Source organism: Carex rostrata, chromosome 12 (assembly GCF_964058835.1).
Source record: "Carex rostrata chromosome 12, lpCarRost1.2, whole genome shotgun sequence".
Taxonomy (NCBI): Eukaryota; Viridiplantae; Streptophyta; class Magnoliopsida; order Poales; family Cyperaceae; genus Carex; species Carex rostrata.
In genome coordinates this window covers 11,569,046-11,582,295 of record NC_135929.1, presented here as the reverse complement: position 1 = coordinate 11,582,295, position 13,250 = coordinate 11,569,046, and the positions used below count along the sequence as shown (strand labels likewise).

At 34.6% G+C, this 13,250-nt stretch overlaps 3 protein-coding genes across 3 annotated transcripts; all 3 read right to left on the bottom strand.

Moving 5' to 3' along the window:
* Positions 1-2: 2 nt before the first annotated feature.
* Positions 3-2,066, bottom strand: LOC144563100 (large ribosomal subunit protein eL43). Its single transcript, XM_078312490.1, has 5 exons — positions 1,946-2,066; positions 1,259-1,298; positions 1,075-1,163; positions 602-684; positions 3-242 (listed from the first exon to the last, which is right to left on the bottom strand). The coding sequence occupies exons 1-5, from the start codon at positions 1,946-1,948 to the stop codon at positions 179-181; spliced, it is 279 nt and encodes a 92-aa protein (XP_078168616.1). The 5' UTR covers positions 1,949-2,066; the 3' UTR covers positions 3-178.
* Positions 2,067-2,713: 647 nt separating this feature from the next.
* LOC144563635 (uncharacterized) lies at positions 2,714-6,144 on the bottom strand. The gene is made up of 9 exons (XM_078313117.1): positions 6,075-6,144; positions 5,614-5,776; positions 5,402-5,423; positions 4,928-5,061; positions 4,692-4,741; positions 4,444-4,541; positions 3,958-4,242; positions 3,552-3,841; positions 2,714-3,128 (listed from the first exon to the last, which is right to left on the bottom strand). Exons 1-9 carry the CDS (start codon positions 6,142-6,144, stop codon positions 2,912-2,914), a joined length of 1,329 nt encoding a protein of 442 aa, XP_078169243.1. The 3' UTR covers positions 2,714-2,911.
* Positions 6,145-9,598: 3,454 nt separating this feature from the next.
* Positions 9,599-11,972, bottom strand: LOC144563634 (zinc finger BED domain-containing protein RICESLEEPER 2-like). Its single transcript, XM_078313115.1, has 5 exons — positions 11,696-11,972; positions 11,055-11,356; positions 9,915-10,940; positions 9,733-9,822; positions 9,599-9,644 (listed from the first exon to the last, which is right to left on the bottom strand). The coding sequence occupies exons 1-4, from the start codon at positions 11,970-11,972 to the stop codon at positions 9,763-9,765; spliced, it is 1,665 nt and encodes a 554-aa protein (XP_078169241.1). The 3' UTR covers positions 9,599-9,644; positions 9,733-9,762.
* Between the last annotated feature and the right edge of the window lie 1,278 nt (positions 11,973-13,250).

Genomic DNA, 13,250 nt, shown 5'->3' with positions numbered 1-13,250 from the left:
AATGCAAAATGCCAACATCACAATACAATAATAAAAAAGTAGAACTCCAACATATCTTTACTCGGAAGAATACAGAAAGATAAGGCACAAAAGTCTTGTAAGTCTAAATTTCTCAAAAAAGTTTTAAACACTACAAATTCCTCGGCTAAAGCCCAAACAAAAAGGGTCTTGATTAAATTTAACTCTCAGTCTGTTCTCTAAGGCGACGAATAGTGCTCCTAACAGTAACAGCACTGGCCGTGCTGCAAAAAAGACAAAAATAACACACATTTAGTCATCAATTCTAAACAAAAAATACAATCTATAATCATATAACAATTAGGCATTTCAAACTAATTTTGCTCATTAAATATTCTTTAAAGATCATTTTATGCACAGAATTAACAATAGAATTCACAACTGGAAAAACATGCGAGGGAATTGACATGCATAACAAAATGGTTGATTATGGTAATAAATTGATTCAAGGGTAGATGCATCCAAACAGCATGCATAACAATTATAAAAAATAATATATAACATAATTTGGTGAACCACCAATTTGAGAAAATTGAAATCAGATGCATAGACAAACAAGAAGATAATATAACATAGAACATACTTCAGTGTATAAGCACCACCAGCCTTAATTTTTCCACAGTCCTTGCATCCCCAGATTCCAACTGCCTTTCTTTTCACAGCATACTGAAAATAAAAAAAATACACAAAATTAGCTAATATTTATTAAGAAAAACAAATTCAAGTGTGCTTCTGTGCATAAAATGCAATACTGTAAAAACACAAGAAATACTACAAATACCCTGCAAACACCACCTTGCTGCTGCATCTGCTTCACCACTAGAGATAATACCCAATTTTCACCCACCTTTCTCAATCTTAATCAGTACTGATTATGAGAGAGAAGGATAATTTGATCTATTGATTTCACACATAAACCCCTAATATACGCGACTTTTCAAATACTTGGAAACAAGAACAGAACAATATTCTCAAATTTATCGAGGCAACAAGAACAAAACAAAACAAAACACAAACAAATAAATATTAAGAAAACAATACATCAAAACCAAGTACCTTTCCACAGAACTCACAGAAGTACTTGGCATGCTGAGAGACCTCCATCTTCTTGATTTGTTTTCTCAAACTAGCACCATACCTGGTACCTATGTTTCAAAAGAAGAAATTTTGATTTACAAAATATACATACATGACACTTAAATAAAACATGAAGAAATTCAACTGTTCCATTAATTAATACCATATTTGCCAACAATTCCAGCCTTCTTGGTACGCTTCGTCTGCACCATATAGAAAGTGCAGTGTCAGTGTTAAATAATAAAAGGCATTTAATTGATAAAAATTGGCGTCGAATTTTCATGAAATTGGCATCCAGAAAAGATAAACATAGTAAACGCACTTGAGGAAAAACCCAAATTCAACCATAGGGGTTATATTCCAAATTCAAACAGATTATGATATTAAAGGTTTAAACTATCCCAGTAATAAATAAATTACACACCTAAATCACATTGTTTGACATTGAACAAGTACTCAGACAAAATTGTATCAACGAACTTCTAAAGTTTGAACCTAAACATCTGAATTAAGTATTGATGAGAACATAAACCATTCGATGCTTAAAATCAATAAAAGAAAGGAGTAATACCAATTGTGTAACCTACAGATTGGATGCTTCCATAGAAAAACAAATTCTACTCTAAATTACAACTTGAATTAAAGAGAAATTAAAAACCTATTGAAACAAAACACAGCCTAATAGAAGTAACTTTGAAGCCAGATATCATAATCGCTTCTACACTACAGTCTATACAATTTCTCGAAGAAAGCACTTCGCTTAAAACTACAATCTTCTTCCCCCTACGATCGATCAAAACAAATATGCAGAAATCTACCGAATCAAAAGCAACAATAGATCAGATCGTACCATTTCGTTCGATTCGGAGGAACTGTGGCGCCTAAACCCTTCAAGCGAGACCTAGAAGCTGGAGGCAGCAGGAATGAATTTACTGCGCGATTGCTATTTATATCGCGTGGCATTAGGGTTACCTTCGCATTTAATCAAGGCCGTCGGATTTATTAAGCATCAATCCGACATCTATGGATTCTTAATGGGCTTTATGAAATGTATGGAAAAACTTATATGGGCCCTATTTAGGCCCGAAAAGTAACTTTGAAATGTGTTTATGTAGACAGATCCATGGGCCTTCGGTAAAACAAAGATCAGAGTTAATATGTTTTATTTCGTCCCTGCAAATCTGGGCCGTTTATTTCAGATGGAGCGGTCGAAACTAATCCTGACTGTATATTTGTCCATACCTGCCGCCTTGTAAATCCTTCGCCAGCACTAATAACCACAGTAGAAAGGAATTATTCGAATTCTGTTCTGCGAGATTAAAAGTTTGTGATTCAGAAAAATAATTCAGGTATAATTTGAGAATAATTTGGAATCGAATCAGATCTCAGTTGTATAAAGGAGCAAAAAAAAAAAAAAGATTTGAGAAAAATTTGCAAATAATTCCTAAAACTTGAGAAAAGTTTGTAAAATTCACAAATTATTCGCGACTAATTCGTAAAATTCAGAAAAAGATCATGAAATTTGTGAATTATTGATGAATAATTCGATCAAAATTTGGTCAACTGAATATTCGACATCACAAAAAAAAAATAGTGATTCAAAATAACAGGTACAATATAAGATCGTTTAATAATAGCATCAAGTACTTTAGAACAAACAGCATCCAATAAATACAGCTTAAGTTTCTGAAATTTAAGTAAAATTCTCTCATGTAATAGCAACACCTTTCTCTTATAAGTCCAATATATATTCTATATTTCAAAATAGTGATTCAAAATCACAAAATTAAAGCAGCCGAAATTCCTCAAAAAATAACTAAGGAAAGTCGCCTTTCTCCTTTGCAATCTCCACAAGCATAGTGAGAAGAGCCTCACACATCTCACTAGCATCGGCCTCGATCGGATCCTTGTTGAATGAAGAATAAACCATCCAAGCATGATCCAGTTTTCTGTTTAACCTGACCACGACCGAGCCCGGCACCTCTGCATCGCATCTCATAACCAGACCGTCACTCCTTTCACCATATCTCAACCTGATTTCCAGAGAAAAAAATTATAATTTTTCATTTTACCGGGAGCCAAAAATTCATTTTATTTCCTAATGAGTCTGTTCGGCAAGAGTGGAAAAAAGGTTTTATTTCCGCTGAACTAGAGAAGAAGTGAGTGAAATTGGATTTGAACTTTTGCAATCAAACCACTGTTTTTTTGCATTTTAGTCCCTCCTCTATTCCTCTATGAATCAATTCTCAATTCTATGAGAAAGGTGGAATAGAGGAATTAGTTTTTTTTCAAGAGATAGATTTAGCTTGTTTACCAATGCTCTTCTTCCACTCTTTTACCATTAACCGAACATGACCGGAATAGTGAAGAATTGAAGCCTATTCTAAATTCCACTTTTCCTCACTATTCCTCTATTCCAATGGAATAGTAAATAATTTGAATTACTATGAAACAACCTCAAATGAAGCGCACTGATGGCCATAGCAGCCGACAAAGGGATAACAACGGGAACTTTGGCAGTGGCTGAGAAGGAATACGAGTCATCGTATTGCGTAATAAATTGTGGTAAAGGGAGCCAGGGGAGCTCGGCATGTGCAATATGAGACATAGTTGCAAGGACACCTGGTGCTGAGCTGGCCTCTGTGTGGAAAGAGACAATCGGCAGTTCGTCAGAAGGGAGCCTGTGTCTTGCAATGAAGTCCTTCCTCTTGTCGTACGTCAGATCCTCTAGTGCTCTCATGTCACCCTTTTAATTAAACCAAATTTATGTATTAGTCAACTAACATGGTGTATTTTTGTTTTTTATTTTCTGTCTTGGTTTGTAAAGGAAAAAAAGAAAGAAAGAAAGAAAGAAGAAAGCACCTTAATTAATTTACATACAATAAACTCCATAATTCTCCTTGCTTCCTTGTCAGCAATCTGACCCTCTCTCAGTATATCAGATGCAATTGGGCTACCACCAAACGGGCTCTGTACCAGTGCCAACCCTGCCACTTTATCTCTGAGGTCGTACCAGTACAACGAAATTGCCGCAGCTGCGTCTATACCACCTTTGCTGTGCCCCAGTAGAAGTATTTTTTTACCAGATCCCCAGTAGAGCTCTTCTATGTAATGTTTCAGTTCCCATGCATTTTTCTCAGTAGATGCCTGAACTAATCAGATGAAATTAAATTGCCCACATACACTTTTAGAGGCACTTGATTATTTCGTTCACATATTATTAGAGCAGAGGTGATAAAATCAAGGCCCATCAAAGCATTATTTAATTTTATATTGCATCTAATAGAAAAAAAAATCCATAAATAAGTAAAATAGACACAGTTATGGGTAGAGAGAGAAAGTAATTACCTCACTGTGTATCTTTGCAATATGACATGTAAGACCCATCCTGGAAAAGAACCTTTTTGTATTGACAAAATACAGTGGACTGTGATTGCTAAAAAGGCCTGTTAAAAAAAGAATTAAGATAATAAGAAAAAGAATGCTTATTCTTTGAGAGAGAAAATAGTAAAATAGTAAATGAAAGAAAACTGCGAAACACTACCAGGAACAAATGAATAAATTAGTGTGTTTGTCAGATTATGCATGAATCCTACCAGGAATAAATAAGTAAACCAGAGTGTTTGGTAGATTGTGCATGCCATTTCTGAAAAAGAAACAAAACAAAACAAAACAAAACAAAACAAAAAAATAAATAACGCAAGGTAGATCAGCATCATCGTACAATAAAGATCAAATTAAATCAATACCAGAACATATTGGAACAGATCTGTGTGTGTGTGACGGGGAGAAAAAGAGAGAGAAAGAAAGAACCAAAGGAAAGAAAATAGACCTGACGTTATGAAGAAGTTCCTCGAATCGGGTCGTTCCATCGACAACAGGAGTCAGGCCTTCGGTCTTTTGTAGCCATCCGATATCCGCAGATGATCCCTCCCATGTTCTTCTCAGACGATTTACCAACCTATACTTGAAAAAAAAAAAACTTTAATGCATGATTAAAAAAAAAAAAAAAAAGCAAATCGATGCAAATTGTGCTAACAGGGGTTGGATTGCCACTTCTTGATGCCATGCAGTTCAAAGATGGTGAGATCAGAGGCACACTTAACAACCAGCAAACTGAGATCGGAGGTGCTGAATAAATAAGTATTATGTAATTTCATTTTATGAAGGGGATAAAGTTGAAAATTTTGGATTTTTTGGGCAAACCTCATTATGCATCTCTTATTTTCAGTAATGAATTAAAATGAAAAATTTCAGAACTTATAATAGAAAGTTTAAATCGTTTACTGGAATAAGAGAAACTAACACTTGTAACTTTTCTCGAATTTCTGTCACATAAATAATGCAGTAATCAAAGCAAGGAGTCACAATTTTACGTCCCAATATGACTCCAAATGAAGGGGCCAGTAAGCTGTATAAGACATAGCACCAAAAAAAGCATGAGGGGGGATTTGTTTCAGAATTAAAAAAAAAGAAGAAGTTAAACTCCTCTTTTTCATAATTTCAGTTAAAACATGCCTCTTTTTAATCAATGATATGGCCTTTTGAATACAACTGGAAGGCCAATCTTGCGCTGTAGCGTCAATAAAAGCCGAAGAGGCTTCATCAGATGAAGAAAATTCACCGAACAATGATTCGTAATCACAAGGATTGCTTTCATAATAATATCCGAATGCGTCCTCTACAAATAAAATTCAATTTTAGGAGTTAAATTAATTTAAGATCCAAGGTTCCTATTTTTTAATTGGCTAATAGTTCTAGCTGTCATCCTTTACTAAACCATACCAGAACGATCAATCCAATACTAAATTAAGTTTTTTTTTGTCATTTTTTGCTTCTTTTATAGCACAGTGGTTTTGTGAATTTAGTACCAAGATTCTGATGCAAATTCAGGCCAATGAGAAGAGATATTATTTGTTAAGACTGATTCCAGGCCTTGTGTCAGAAAACTATTGAATTATTTTAAGAAAACATCTTACCTAGAAATTGAACAAAACAGTGACCTACTTCACAAGCTAGATTGAGAAAACGATTGAAACAATCCTCCATTGGTTGCTCTGATAGTGCATAAACAACACCTTGAACCTAATAACACGTGTGCAGTATTCCATAGTTAAGCTTAAATTTACCTAATAAATTGTTAAAAATGGTACATCAACTGGTACAGTACCATCCAAGTCAATACATACCAGTTCAAGCTAGCTATGATTCCAACTGGTACATTAAAGGAAATCCAGAATTCACCACTAATTGAAAAAAAACTAAAGAGGTATAAATTGATGGTAAAACAAGTTTTAGGGATTACTTACTACATGACAAAAGGCAGGATTTTGTCACCATGAAACCATTGTTCTTCCAGTTATACACACCTGAACAAACAATAACAAGAAAATACACAATTAAAATAAAATTATTCAAACTAGGCAGAAAATTAAATAGTTTTCATGAAAATAAGTTGTTGGTTTTTTTCCCTTTGAACTAATAAGACAAAATTTTGATAGAAACACCCAGAATTTATTAATTTCATGTCTTATTTCTTTTGAAAAATGCATACCATACCAGAATATTTGAATGATAAAAGAAGAATAGATAAACTGGTACATTCCATACCAGAATATTTGAATGATAAATACAGAAGAGAACATACATACCAGAGATCAGTAAGGAGAAAGAAAAGAAAAATGCATGTAAAAAAATCAAATTTATAACCAGATGAAGAGAAATACTGTTTACTAACCGAGTTGAAGGAGAAAAGCGGCACCTTGTAGTTGTAGTAATGGAGACAAAAAGGACCTACTGTTGAGATGGCAATCTTGTTATTAATTAATGGAGCCCAGTGGCAAAATAGGAATAAATTAGAGAGAAAGCGCAGTGGCTTGAAGCAATAAAATGGGAGGGAGTGGGAGATGAGGTCGTTTATCTACAATTTTCACAAGATGTTTTTAATTTACAATTTAAAATTTCCAAACTTATTTAAAAAAAATATCAATATCAATAAAAATTTTGAAGGTAGTATGTACCATAGTGATAAATGAATTATTTCGGTTCGGTTCGGCGAGATCAAAATTTTGCGATTTGAAAATAATTCAGGTATAATTCAAGAATAATTTAGAATTATCCGCATTAAAGATCTCAGTCCTACAAGGAAGCAAAAAAAAATGTTTTGAGAAAATTTGTGAAAAATTCACGAAAAATTCAGGAAAAGTTCGTAAAATTTATGAATTATTCAAGAATAATTCGGTCAAAGTTCGATCAACCGAATAATTCGGTGTTAGGTTCGTCATCACTAAAAAAAAGAATTATTCGTGAATAATTCAGATATAATTCACGAATCTTGTTACTATGGTATGTGCACCAGTTAAAATGGCTTCAGCTTTCATTAGATGGTAGTTTTTTTTTTTTTTTTAACCTTAAAAGTTCTATTTTTTATGAGTTAAGATGAATGAAATCAGCGTGTATTTTTTTAATTCAATTATAACTTTTATTTCTAATGTGTTGGTTAGTATTTGATAAATTTGATTTTAGCTTTTTAAATCTCCAATTATTGTTCAAAATTCAAAATTGAGAAAATCTTATAATGTGATTTAAAGATTGTATAATCGTTAATAGTGGATTGTCAACAAATTTTGATATGGTTTTGTTATTATGTATTAGGTTAAAGTTGGAAATACTTATTTCAATATATTACATATACCTATATATATTTATTAATACTGGCAAAAAAATCAGATATGGAAGTTTCATGTGATGAAAAAAAATATTATTAAATATTTTATTTAGTGACATGATATTAATATAGAGTTTGTAATCGATTATCAATTAGTATGACAGGTATGTTCATATTTAAATTTAAACACTTAAAGTATCAATTTTAGTTTTGCATGGCATCCACTTAATTATCAGCATATTTCTCATATGTTTTTAGAAGAAACTAAATTTATGAAACCAACATAATTATAATGACAAAGTCAATCTTATAAATAAAAAAATGAATAATTTAGAAAAGAAAAATGAAATATGTGTTGAGCATATAAGCATTTTTTACTCTTTATTCATGTATATATTATCTCTAAAATAAATAAAAATATATTGACGCGTATATACTCTTTATTTTGTTCAATGCTAAATTTTTTCTTTGTATTTAAATTTAATCAAATGTAAATATGTCAATTATTTAAACAAAGTAGGGGTGGCAACGAGCTGGGTCCAGCTTGAACTCGTCACGAGTGAGCTGAAATCTCAGCTTTAAATTGTCACGAGCTAGACCAAGCTATCTTGCGAGCTAACGGCTGGCTTGCTGGGTCTGATTGAATCTTGTTTTAAGAAGAAAATAAATTCTACAAACTTTTTGGATCGAGCTAGACAGTATAAAATGCACACATTCATATAAATTCACAAACTGATGTCTAGCCGAGCTAGCTCGCGAGTTAGCAAACAAACTAGACCTTAACTTGAACTTGTTAATTCTGAATCAAGCTAGTGGCAAGTTAATTTATTAACAGCTCGGTTCAATAACAGATGAGTCAAATACAAGTCACATTCGAGCCACAAGCAATGATTTTTTTACCACCCTAAAACAGACAGAATAATAATAAGTCGGTTAATAAACTAAAATCAAATAATTGTACACCGTAGAATAGGGCTGGCAACGAACCGAACCAAACCAAACCTAACCCAGGTTCGGGTTCGGATTCGAAATAATTTCGAACCAAACCTGGTTCGAAATTGAATCTGATTTCAAACCTCATAGATCAGTTCGGGTTTGGTTCGGTACATATTCGAACTGGTTCGGTTTGGTTCGAAATAGGTTCGAAATGAGATCTGATTTTGAACAAAATATTAAACAAGTGCAAAAATAAACAGAAAATAGAACAATCCATTAAACAATCCATTGATTAATCCATTAAACAGCATACAATAGCACAACCAATCACATACAATAGTTCAAATGAAAAATAGACAGAAAATAGAAAGCTACCCGAAACAGAAAACCAATGCCATAATAGGTCTCAGTATCATGTGACAGAAAATAGAAAGCTACCCGAAACAGAAAACCAATGCCATAATAGGTCTCAGTATCATGTGTAGTATCATATGTGGCATCCTAAACTAGACACTGAACTCCAAAAGAAGCAGTATCAAGGTTTCAGCCATGTCGATTATTTACATCATTGACCATAGGCAAAACACGATTACACCCATCCTAATATCCATAGCCAACAACTTACAGACATGCCAGCAAAACAGGTAAGGCATGACAGTAAAAGCACTTAACATAGTCAACACAGAGAGGAGCTACAGCCAGCACAACCAGCTTACAGAGAAGCACAACCAGCACAACCAACACACAACATAGTCAACACAACCAGCTTACAGAGAAGCACAACTAGCACAGCCAACACACAACATAGTCAACACAACCAGCTTACAGAGAAGCACAACCAACACAGCCAACACAACACAATCAACACAGCCAACACAACACAGCCAACACAGCCAAAACAACCAGCACAGCCAAAACAACCATTTAGATCAGCAGCCAAGCAAAGCTAGAACAAGAAAATAATATTTCAACCATTCATATCAGCAGCCAAGCAAAGCTAGAACAAGAAAATATTATTTTCACTAATCAGTTACCTGTTGAGCATGCTGAAATATTAAGCTTCTCTAATCAGTTTTTGTCATCGGTATTTTCACTTCAAGGTTCTCCTCTTCTTTGACTGCTTGCTGAAAATATTAACAAAAACAAAAGATAAGTGTGAAAGCTATTTCAATAATCAAATAAATGAATAATAGATTTTGTAACCCTCGTCTCTTACTTGTAAAGTGTGTAATGTGACAGTTGAACTTGCTCTTATCCAATCACCTCCACAAACCAAAAGTTCGACCATATCTTTAGTTAGGGAACTTCTGTAGTCATCTAGTACACGACCTCTGGCACTAAAAGCCGACTCAGAGGCGACTGTTGATATTGGAATGCCAAGGACATCTCGAGCAAAATTGCTCAAAATTGGAAACTTCACACAATTAACTTTCCACCACTCCAACACATCAAATTTCTCTCCTTGCCCCACAACAAGAACCCTTTCTTCTAAGTACACCTCAAGGTCTGTTTTTGGAGACTCTTCGGTTTGGTTTTCAATCACAAAATGAAAATAGTCATCCTCGGGTTGGGTATTATCTAAAGAGGTACCATCTAGAAGCAAGGTTGAAGAACTCGGTACACTATTGGAAGCCACATATTCCCTTTCATATTTCTGAAAAAGCAATTCAACCTTACTTCTAACCTCTTCAATACGAGCATCAACCTCATAACTTTGGTACAACTTTTTGAAACAAAATCCAATCAAATTCATTTTGAACCTTGGATCTAATATAGAAGCAACAGTCATTAAAAGACTAACTTCTTCCCAATACTTTTCAAACTTCACATACATGACTTGAGACATCTTACTCAAGAAATCATCTGACGAACTGTAAGCCTCACATATTGCCTTTTTCACCTTAAACACTTCATTAAAAAACAAATTTGAGGTGGGGTAGGCAGTTCCCGAAAAAAGGTTTGTCGCTTTAGTGAAAACATCAAGCAACTTCATTACCTTTTCGGTATTTGCCCACTCTAACTCCGTGGGCAGCCACTTAAAAGTTGAATCTCTCTTGGCATACCCTTCAAGCGCAACCTTGTAATAAAGAGCCGATTGGAGCATGCGATGTGTTGAGTTCCACCTAGTTTTCACATCAGAACACAAGGATCGCCTAGTGGGTATGCCTAATTGGATAGCAATTTCTCCAAATTTGAACAATCTAGCCGGGGATTTTCTAAGGTACTTAACACCCTCCCTAATCTTGACAATGCAATCATTAATTCGGTCAAGTCCAACTTGCACTATCAAGTTCAATACATGAGCACAACATCTCACATGAAAAAATCAACCATTAAAATGCAACATGACTGTTACCTCAAAGTTGGACTTCAAAATGAGCGCAACCTTATCATTATTAGATGCATTGTCTAGGGTAATTGTTCCAATTTTGTTTAAGATACCCCACTTTCTAAGAGACTCCAAAATGGCATCCGAGATTGCCTCACCAGTGTGAGGTGGTGCAAGCTCAATAAAACTAATGATTATTTTTTGCAACTTCCAATTTGGATTTATGTAATGAGCGGTTATAACCATGTAACCAATGGTTTGATTTGAAGTCCAGCAATCAGAAGTGAGTGATATCATTTTGGCATGCTTGAAAGCATTTTTAATCTTCTCTTTTTCAGATTCAAAAAACTTTATGCAATCAGTTTTTTATGGTGTTCCTAGTCACTCTTTGATACAAGGGATTGTTGTACTTCATTAGAACATTAAACCAATGGTATTCAATAAACGAAAACGGCAATTCATGAGCCATGATCATCTTTGCAATAATCTCCCGACATTTTATGTGATCATAACCCCCGCTCCCTCTCACTACATCAAGTCCAACTTGGTTATTATTTGGGAATTTCAACGTACCCGATAGTGATATTCCTTTGACTCGTTTAATTTCAAAACAGGCTTTAACATGCTTTAAGAGGTGAGAAGTACTACCACTTAGGTTCACATTGTACCTTTTTTGCATTGGGTACACTCTGCTTTTTGTATCTTTACTGTTGTCCCTTTGGGCCCTTTCAGATCCACATCAAACGTTTTAAACCACTCCCACACTTCCGACTTTCTTTTGCATCCGGCTTTCGAACCTTTTCCCTTTACCTTTTCTTCAGTTGGGTCAACCACTGTAGTCTCATCAACATCTATGAGAATTTTCTCACTGCCATTGTCGGTATCTACAGTTTCACCTTCTTCCACCTCATTAGTGGGAGTACGAGAAGATTCAACCCGCGACATTCTATAAAAAAAATTAAGCAAATAAACAAAGATGCAAATCAGCAAGTCTAATTAAAATAGAAAAGGTGCAAATTAGCAAGTATAATTAAATATGCAAAGAATCCCCAAGTAAATTACTAAAATTAGCAAATCAGCAAGTATATAAAAGGAACATACCTAAACTCAAATTAGAAAGATAAAATAGAAAGAATCAAGGAACATACCTAAACGCAAATCAGCAAGTATATAAAAGATAAAATAGAAAGAATCCCCAAGTAAATTACTAAAATTAATTATAAGGAACATACCTAAACTAATTTGCCAATCCGCAACTGAAACAATAGATCCAACTCTACACAATTGAGAAGGGCTCAAATCTGTAGGAAAGGATTAAATATAACTCAAATTAAGAATCCAGTTCATAAATCTGCAACAAGCCAGCAACATTCAGTTCAGAAATCACTCTAATTAAGAATAAAAATAAAAAAAGAACTCACATTGCTACTCTGTCTAGGTTGCCAACTTCAATACTAAGCCTAAGAACTTGGCAGAAAAATTGCCTTCGAATTATACAGAGAGCGAGGTGACCATGCTTCTCATTGCCAAAAAACACTTGCAAGCAAATAAAAGAATATGGATGAGCATGAACGTAGAGATTTACATCAAGGAAAAATTGAGCCCTCGAATACATAGCTTATTAGCACTTACCTGGGGAACTAATTAAGCTTAAAATTGGCAAACCAGTTTCTTACTAAAGGTTTTACCAGTATATCGGATTCAGATAAGTTACTGGTAATGACCAGTATAAGAAGAAATAGGTATTATACTATTTTTGTTTTGCTTAAAATCTAGCCAAGGCAAGAAAAACAAAGGATGAGGCAATCAATTGGCAGAGTGAGGTAAAGGTACTATGCATAGCGTACCAATTAAATCGGTTACCTTTGTTGGTGTTCAATCGCCTTGCTAACGATAGTGCTGGAACCCTGGGTCAGTGAAAGACTTCCAATCGACGGAGCTACGCCTTGGTGCTGGAATCCTAGCTCCGAAGTCCAAACCCTAGCTCCGAAGCCCGTCTAGTGCAGTACTGAAACAGATCGTGAGGTGTACTGTTCGATTAGAGAGAGGAGAGAGAGCAGTTACGACTTGCGAGACAGAGAGGAGCGACGGCCAAGTTAGGGTTTAGAGCGATATGAGAGCAAGATGAGAGCGAGTTAGAGAGAGAGCGAGATGAGAGCGTGGGAGGCTGGGGACGGCTAGGTTAAATGAATGGCTCTTTCATCGGAGGCTAGGTTAAATGAT

Coding starts and splice junctions, on each gene's coding strand:
- LOC144563100 (XM_078312490.1), bottom strand. Junction 1,164..1,258: donor TGGAATTGTTGGCAAATATG/GTATTAATTAAT, acceptor TTTGAAACATAG/GTACCAGGTATGGTGCTAGT. Junction 243..601: donor GGTGGTGCTTATACACTGAA/GTATGTTCTATG, acceptor TCTTTTTTGCAG/CACGGCCAGTGCTGTTACTG.
- LOC144563635 (XM_078313117.1), bottom strand. CDS start 6,144: ATGGAGGATTGTTTCAATCGTTTTCTCAATCTAGCTTGTGAAGTAGGT. Junction 4,742..4,927: donor GAACTTCTTCATAACGTCAG/GTCTATTTTCTT, acceptor TTTCTTTTTCAG/AAATGGCATGCACAATCTAC. Junction 4,243..4,443: donor TTGCAAAGATACACAGTGAG/GTAATTACTTTC, acceptor TGATTAGTTCAG/GCATCTACTGAGAAAAATGC.
- LOC144563634 (XM_078313115.1), bottom strand. CDS start 11,972: ATGTCGCGGGTTGAATCTTCTCGTACTCCCACTAATGAGGTGGAAGAA. Junction 11,357..11,695: donor GTGTACCCAATGCAAAAAAG/GTACAATGTGAA, acceptor AATCTGAAAAAG/AGAAGATTAAAAATGCTTTC. Junction 10,941..11,054: donor TTTTGAAGTCCAACTTTGAG/GTAACAGTCATG, acceptor TGCATTGTCAAG/ATTAGGGAGGGTGTTAAGTA.